At 38.6% G+C, this 8,259-nt stretch overlaps 1 protein-coding gene across 2 annotated transcripts; it reads left to right on the top strand.

Annotated features, from left to right (window-relative positions):
- The first annotated feature begins 1,850 nt into the window (after positions 1-1,850).
- LOC147322184 (inositol monophosphatase 1-like) lies at positions 1,851-7,821 on the top strand. 2 transcript variants are annotated; one of them, XM_086305174.1, is made up of 9 exons: positions 1,851-1,976; positions 4,417-4,501; positions 4,659-4,798; positions 4,893-4,997; positions 5,122-5,167; positions 5,251-5,359; positions 6,222-6,330; positions 7,149-7,300; positions 7,461-7,821. In XM_086305174.1, the coding sequence occupies exons 2-9, from the start codon at positions 4,439-4,441 to the stop codon at positions 7,586-7,588; spliced, it is 852 nt and encodes a 283-aa protein (XP_086161300.1). In that variant the 5' UTR covers positions 1,851-1,976; positions 4,417-4,438; the 3' UTR covers positions 7,589-7,821. The 2 variants fall into 2 exon arrangements, with proteins under 2 accessions (XP_086161300.1, XP_086161299.1); XM_086305173.1 differs by having other exon boundaries at positions 1,886-1,976; positions 4,388-4,501.
- The last annotated feature ends 438 nt before the right edge of the window (positions 7,822-8,259 follow it).

Raw genomic sequence — 8,259 nt, 5'->3', positions numbered from 1 at the left:
CAAGTACAGCTGGAAGTCTTATTGATAGATCAAAAGGGGCTTGGTGACTTGATAAAGCCTCATCTTTCAGGGTGCACCGCTGACCTTCATGGCAGGCCTCAGTTACAGCTGTGATTCAAGGCAACCAAACATCCGAAACATCCATCATCCCGGATAAATTATTCATAACGGACCTGCCAGGGAGACAGCAGGACTGATGTATTTGTTTTGCTTGTCCTGTCACTTTCGTCTGTGTGTCTCCCAACATTTCTGAGAACATCTTATATTTAGTGCACAACGGAGACATCGGGGTGACAACTGCTCTCCTGCAGCTCCCAGTCAAATAAAACTTTCAACAAATCCCACCATGTAATATCCCACTCTGAACTGTTTTAATTCAACAGAGGTAGCAAATCCACAACTTCATCAAGGGGACGATGAAGCAGATTGTTTAACAAAGCTGTTGTCATGTGAAGACCTTAAGGATCCTTGCAGATGTAGTTTTTTTTTTTCCAAACATTTGCGTCACCACTCATGTTGTCATGACTTGCAGATTAGCAAACTGCAGAAACAGGCTGAACATATTCAACACCCATGAACGCAAGTTATGGAAGGTGTGGCAACGTCAAGCATCATGCTGAAACGTGCCCTGGAAAAAAAACGACTGTTCTGCTTCATGCAGACATATCACACAATGTAGAAGACAGCACATATTTTGCTATGTCTTACTAGCCCTGTTTAGTATATAGAAGGTCACTTTCCCAGGGTCGGGGGTTGTTGTCCTTAGATATAAACGAGCCACATGTCTCCATTGTCGTCACGTTTGAAATCACAAGGCAGACAGAGATGCAACATCACGTCCTTGAGACGTGCAAAATTTAACTGAACAATTTGTCTTGCTGCAAAGAATTGCTCCACGCAAGACCACTGTCAGGGCGAGAAGTGGCATTATGACTTTGTAAAAAGAAAAAAAGCACAAAAAGTGTTTTGTAATGCCTCAGGACCTGAGTGCAGCATGTATTTGAAAGATAGATAGGATATGTATTATGACATGTCTGAGTCTAAACAGTCAAGACTGGTTTTGCCAGACTTAAGTAGACTTTATTAGACATTTTGAGCGTCTTGTAGCTGTTGTGCCAAACAGATGATTCCAACAGAAAACGAGAGTATTTTCACATTTAAGTTGCCTCACAGTACAGTTGGATATAAAATCTGACTGAGATATACACATTTAGACACATAAATATTGATGCTTATGGATGTGTTTATCTGTTGTGTTTACTTCTACTCAGTTCATGGGGAAACTGTAAAGACTTTATCCAACTTCCAGCAGGCACATTGAACAACAGCCATGCACGCACACATAATTGAGACCGACTCACCAGGGGACCTTTCAAACTATTTTCCACCAGTGGAATACAATAAAAGGACATAAAGAGAAAGCTCAATGGATGTGAAACTGCCAGGAAATATAAAACTAAGCGAAGCTTTGTTTGTCATACCAAATCATGTGTTAAAAGTCCAGAGCTGGAATGTAATTTTTGATTCCTCCAAAAAAGCAACCTAAGATTTCGAGCCCTAAAAATCAGTCATAATTTATAATCCAATATCAAGACTGAGAGTGTGGGAATTTTCTGGGATGCATTGTTCTGTATTCGATTACAACTCACAGAAATGTATGGCAGCGGGCTGTGTTTTCCTATGGGACTCCACAAGAATTAGGGAGACACTCAAAATTTTCCACTTACTTTTTTAAGGATAAGGATGCACTCACTCTATGGTGAATGTGCCATCAGGTTGTTGTAGGTCTCCCTGAGATGGGACAGAATGTTTTCTTCCTCTGATTGCTGTGAGAACCATCTGAGGGCGGTCCCAGTACTTTTCCCACTTTGTCATGCCAGCCTTTTTAGCTGCTTCATCTCTTCAATGAGGCAATTTAAAGTTAGGCTTTTCTAAAGAACTTGCAGTAGTATCTCGAGGCAACCTGACTCCGCAAGGTAAGGCTTCTTATTTTTTAAATTCTTCACATTAAACTTTTCTTGGATTTTTTTTTACAAAGCATTCTCTGATCTGCTTGGACACACTTTAGAAGTAGATCTAATCCATGTGAAGCAGAAGAGCTTAGACACTATATGTTCTGCAGTACAGTAGTACCTCAGGGCACAATGTACTCAAGGGTGTTGTCTTGTCCTTAAGTAACAGGCAGTTCTCTCTGCAGGCATGCTGTCTGCAAATCCTCAAATCAATTTAGCTGGGAGTGTATTTAAATGTGATGCAATTTATGTATCCCTAAGTGCATTACTAACTAATTTTCATTTATGATAGGAATGATACGCTCAGTTCCTTTTACAGCCTTCTTAGCACAGATATACTGTGCTATAAAACAGACATTCTGATAGGTGGAAGCAGCATGGATTAGCTGGGACACTTTTCTGTTTTTTCTTTTTTTTTTTTTTGAAGAAAACCCCCCAAAACAATGCCAAAGTGAGAGAGACGGTGAAAGTGGTCAGGCAACAATATCTATGTATTAATATTTAAAAAACCAAAATGTGATATGAGGTAGTGATGCCTAATTGCAGCAGCCATTAAGAGCAGCCATATGACATGTTTTGGTACAATATATGTGGCACACCTACTGCACATTTGTCTGATGTTGTTGATATTAGTGCATAACAGTGCTCACAACTTCAGTCTTACACCAATAAATATCTACTGTTGTATAAACAGTTTGCTAATTATGCAGGCTTATAGCAGTATTTTATTGGTTTGACAGACCAAAAACAAAACTGAGTTTGAACCCACTAAACAAACCAAAAGGGGGGAAAAAAGCAGTAAATAGTGGTGGATTTGGCCATTCTGGTGCACAAGGGGAGAGACAAAGACAGGGCCATTCAAACACCTGTGATAACCACAAAACCTGTCAGTATCCTGCTCCCTAGTATTACATGAAAATAAATTGATGTTGTGATTAAAGTCTCTACTGTCAAATTTGAAAGTGTTTCCTCTCCACATAATGCCAGAGGAACATGGTGCAGTCCAATTGGCAATCAGCACCCTTTAAGCTGCAGCTGATGTAATGCAGCTTTGATCCTTCTAACACAATTCAGCAGGCACCTCCAGCAGAAAGGTGGTAACTCAAAGAAAGCTGGGTTATTGAAACACAAATTAAAGGAGTTATTTGAAAAGAGTGGTTTGCTTAAGTGTGTGAACTCCCAGTTCAGATATTGTGCTTTAAACATTTCATAGCAACGCTCTGAATATATGTACCTCCAATTTTTGTGTCTTTTGTATTTTGGTTATGTGCATTTTAAATGTTTTGCAAAGTTGGAAGTTTTAGAGAGACTTGAAACATCATCTTTAAGTATAGTGACCAGTGTTGGTCAAGTTACTTGAAAAAAGTAATCAGTAACTAATTACCGATTACTTCCCCCAAAAAGTAATCCCGTTACTTTACTGATTACTTATTTTTAAAAGTAATTAATTACTTAGTTACTTAGTTACTTTTTAAAAACACGATTTACAACCTGAATAGGTGATAAAGCGATAGATCTTTCAGCCCAATTCTACTTTTTCTGCATAATCCATCATACAAAATGTAATCAAATGGAAAAGTCTTTTTTTAAAACTTGTTTTATTAGTTTTAATCTTTTAATTCCAGAACATAAAATAAAATATTTTTTTGTGTTTACACTCAGTCTTTCAAATAGATGCAAGTAAAACACAGCAGAAAATAAATAAAGTCAAAGACTCAGCGGTCCTGTTGCTCTATCTTCACCTGTAAAGCAGGACTGCGGTAGGCGGAGGTTTACCCTGGTGCAGGTGTGCCGCAGCGGTCAGTTGAAGAATCCGCAGTTTCTCTGTGAGTTTCCCATTACGTGGTAGCGCACTCGGTGCTTGCTTGGAAGTTTAGGGGTTTTTTTCGCTGTAAAAAGACGTTTTCTTCCCACGCACAACGGACACTAATGTTTTTGTCACTTTTTATGGAATCAAACTCAAAGTAAGGTCAGTACTTCCACGCTTTAAACGCTGCACGCTCATGCTCTCTCCCGCACTCGATATATGATCCATTGTTGATCTGCACACAGCTGTTGTCACGAACATCGCACTTGCTTATGTCACTGTCATGAGACATTCTCGCAAAAAAAAAAAATCAGGGTTTTAGTAACGCAGTAACGCAGCGTTCCTACGGGAAAGTAACGGTAATCTAATTACCGTTTTTGCAATAGTAATCCCTTACTTTACTCGTTACTTGAAAAAAGTAATTGGATTACAGTAACGCGTTACTCTGATAGTGACACATTCTTTGTGAATGCCCATGAGGATGGACAAAATAACTTGGACATTTGTTGCATTGTTTAGCTCTGCCTTGTGGATGCTCTAATATTTTTTGGCTGTAACAATTTTACAGGCTGGTTTTCTTTTTCAAACTCTCCTAAGCAAGCCTCCATATAAAAGCAAAATGGAAGATCCATGGCAGAAGGCATATGACTTTGCTGTTGCAGTGGCAAGAAAAGCTGGAGCGGTATGTCTTGAACACCCATTTGTTGTCTGGTGACTAACTTCAAGTGTACACACAGCATTAAACATTACACTACTAATGTTTAAAAAGCTGAAATGGGCATTCTTTAAAAAAACAATTTAAGGTGGATTGACAATGTGCCAAAATTTAATTTAATCAGGAAATTAGGAAAGCTGGAGAGAGTGAAATCAGAGTCATGACAAAGAGCTCCACTGTGGACCTCGTCACCAAGACTGATGAGAGGGTTGAGAAAATCATCATCGGGTCTCTTAAAGAGGAATTCGGAGAAGGCACGCACTGGTGAGTCATGCATACCCACCATCCCCTATTTATATATATATCTGTTGTTGTATGTGGGTATTCCTCACTGATCCACTGCTGCTTCGTTCTGCAGTTTCATTGGGGAGGAGTCAGTTGCCAAAGGCGAGCCATGTATCTTGACTGACAAACCTACATGGATCATAGACCCAGTGGACAGCACCACAAACTTTGTACATGGGTAAGCTTTTTAAGTGATGTAAGGAAAGATGCATATAACTTTCTAGGCTCAAACAACTTTTGATAAGAGTGTCTATTTAAGCTTTTCTGACTAACTAATGCAATACACATGAAACTGCTTGCAGATTCCCATTTGTGGCTGTCTCTATTGCATTTGCTGTCAATAAGGAGGTATGTCAAATGAAGCTACTATATTAGAGAAAATGCGCACAGATCTCTGGATTAGTCAATCTTAAAAATGAAATCTGTTTCAGTTGGAGTTTGGTGTGGTATACAGCTGCTTGGAGGACAAGATGTACAAAGCACGACGGGGGAAGGGAGCTTTCTGTGATGACGAACCCATTCAGGTGTCTGATGTGAAAGGTACAATGTCCTCATGACACACGGTTTAGTCTGTTATGTAAAAACTGGCAAATGGACACCGTATTAAACCCCTGTTGTGCAGTAACATGATGGACTTCTCCAGTAAAATCTTATCCCCCTTCTTTATTAAAAAATTGTCCAACAAAATTGCCTACATGAGCAAATTTGAGTCTATTTACCAGTACTTTTAATGTTTTATCGAACTGATTTGGAAAATAGGAAATTTGAGCTTGATAAAGGATTGTGCATCGGTATTATCAAGGATGACTAATTAAACATAAATCTGCATTATACTCTGGAGTGATTTAACATCCTTATCCAAGATTCCTTTAGAACCGTTCCCCAACTTATTTATTTTTACTTAAACTTTTTTTTTTGTATTACTTGCTACATTACTAATGGAATTGACATTTGGTGTTTGTGTCACTTTGGGGACGAGTGTTGCTGAGCTATCGGGGTTTTGTCCGAGGGTGACACAGTTGACAGACTTCTCAAACACTGAATAATTTGATGCATATTAATGAGTTTTAAGGACACTGTTTTAATGATTTTGAACGAACTGGTGATTAAAATGAGATACAAATTCATGTATCCCTGTTTTGATTTGAATACCAAATCAGATGCTTTTAAAAAACAAACAAACAAACCCCAAATTCTAATATGTACTGCAAAAGTAGCAGAACTGGTCAATTTCTAATTAAGACGAAATGTGCCCTGATTTAAGAACAACATTTTGAAATGAACATTTGTGTCCAGATTTATCAATATTCCCAATGTACCACTTTCTGAAACTTCTGAATCTAGTAATAAGGTGTATATCTACTGTTGCATACTAAGAATGTTAGACTTGCTCTCATTGCAGACATTAACCAGTCAATAATCATCTCTGAACATGGAACTGATAGAAGCCCAGAAAAAGTGACAAAGATCTTCTCCACAATGCAAAAGAACCTCTGCATCCCAGTGCATGGGTAAGTGGGCCTGGATTGAAACGCTATACTGTGCATTGCAGTCAAAAGTCATTTCCACAGGGATTTTTGCAGCCACAACTCAACAAAATTGCCTGAATTTTTTATTTTATTTTATTTTTTAAATCTATGTATATTCAACATGACAGGGAAATGCATAAATTGCTGTCAAAGGAACAGGCGTATTGCCTGTTGTATGCAGATCAATACAGCCTGCTCTGATTAGGTGTCAAATAGTCTAGTTTTTGTCTAAGCAGCTGGCATCTCGCATAAACAAGGTGTCCTTTAAGTCTGTGCCATGAAGCAATAGTGAGACAAGTCCCATATGGAGGTTTGTAAAGGACCTGTAGACTCAGCTTTAATCGCAGAGGTTAAACAGGATGATTTTTAAAGGAGTGTTTTCAGCCAAAGTCCCATCTTTATCTAAACCTTACAAAGTAACTTTAAAATTCCTAACTAGCTAGTGAAGGTAAAGGGTGGTGAAAGGCATACTGTATGCCAAGGAACACCAACAGTAAAGAGGGTGAAACCAAAACATTTAATGTGTTAAAATGATGCAATAAGTTCAAACTCAAGGTAGATGATGAAACTGCTTTAGAGCAACAAAACCTGCATTTCCCCTTTTTATCTGTAAATATATAAAGTACCATGATGGATTGTTCCACATAACTTTGGCTTCATCATATTTAAAATGAAGAGTCATGTGTCACTCAGTGTTGAACTTGGCAGCAAAGTTGCTGTTGTTGACCGGTGGTATGTTTTCCTCACTGCTACTGCAATTCCCAGTATCCCTTTGATTTTTTTTTTTTTTGTCCTGACAGGCTACGTGGGTCAGGAACAGCTGCTACAAACATGTGTCTTGTGGCGACCGGGGCAGTTGAGGCTCTCTTTGAGATCGGGATCCACTGCTGGGATATTGCCGCTGGTGCAGTTATAGTCAAAGAAGCTGGAGGAATCCTCCTGGATGTTGATGGTTTGTATGATTTCTAAAAATCTTCTCAAACAGCTGGTTATGAAGCATATGTGCTTGGAAATGAGTGTTAATGAATATCATTAAAAAAGCAATATGTTACTTGTTGAAAACACTGACTGCAGGAGTCCTTCTCAATAAAGGCTTTGTTTTGACAATATAGGGGAACCATTCGATCTAATGTCTCGGAGGATGATTTCAGCAAACAATGAGACTATTGCTAAACGGATCATCAAGGAAATAGAAATATTCCCAGTGGTGAGGGATGACGCTCCAATAGAGAAGAAGTGAAGGTGCTTGATGATCGTTTATACTGAATTTCAAGTCCGCTGCAAAATGGGAACAAGAAAAGCTCTTTCACACCTTTGTCAGAATAAAAATCTCTTTGCTGTACTCGGTTTTCTTAATGTGAGTGCTGGATTTTTGACTGGCTGCAGATTTTACATATAGATTCAAAGTAAGTCATCAACTGAAGGATGAAATGGTTATAATTTTGAATACTTGCATAATTTGCACATGGTTTGCTTATGGCTTTCCATTTGTATAATATAACACATGGGGAGCATTCAGCCTTAGAGCTGAAGGCTTATTGGCTGGATTTCCAGTCGCTGTTTATCTCTGTACCAATCCGATGGAAATGGGTGAATTTAATCTAAGGTTCTTATCAGTGGAGATGATGGTCCTCTGCAGTTAATTGAGTCCATGTTGGAGTCACTTGATAAACACTGATCTGGTCAAGTGTCATATAATTAATGTGGTTAACACTGCTGCTGTTCACACAATTTATTCCTCATATAAACGTCGTCCACTAGAGGTCAATAATGCATCAGGAATTCAGTGGGATCTTCAAGGACGTTTTTTTTTTTTTTAAATTTATTTATTTTATCCCCCCCTCCCCACCCGCTGCTGCATTTCTTAAAATTAAAGGCTGCTTCTGTTCTCTGGTTTAAAAACAGACAAAA

Source organism: Aulonocara sp. 'chitande type north' Nkhata Bay, linkage group LG9 (genome assembly GCF_057382095.1).
Source record: "Aulonocara sp. 'chitande type north' Nkhata Bay isolate Kocher_YH1m ecotype deep benthic linkage group LG9, A_spYH_male_GT1.1, whole genome shotgun sequence".
Taxonomy (NCBI): Eukaryota; Metazoa; Chordata; class Actinopteri; order Cichliformes; family Cichlidae; genus Aulonocara; species Aulonocara sp. 'chitande type north' Nkhata Bay.
This window is presented reverse-complemented; position numbering and strand designations above follow the sequence as displayed.

What these genes read in the sequence shown, in the direction of transcription:
- LOC147322184 (XM_086305174.1), top strand. Translation starts at nt 4,439, where the DNA reads ATGGAAGATCCATGGCAGAAGGCATATGACTTTGCTGTTGCAGTGGCA. An exon ending in TTCGGAGAAGGCACGCACTG is followed by an intron (nt 4,799 to 4,892) that starts GTGAGTCATGCA and finishes TTCGTTCTGCAG; the next exon opens with TTTCATTGGGGAGGAGTCAG. An exon ending in CTCTGCATCCCAGTGCATGG is followed by an intron (nt 6,331 to 7,148) that starts GTAAGTGGGCCT and finishes TTGTCCTGACAG; the next exon opens with GCTACGTGGGTCAGGAACAG.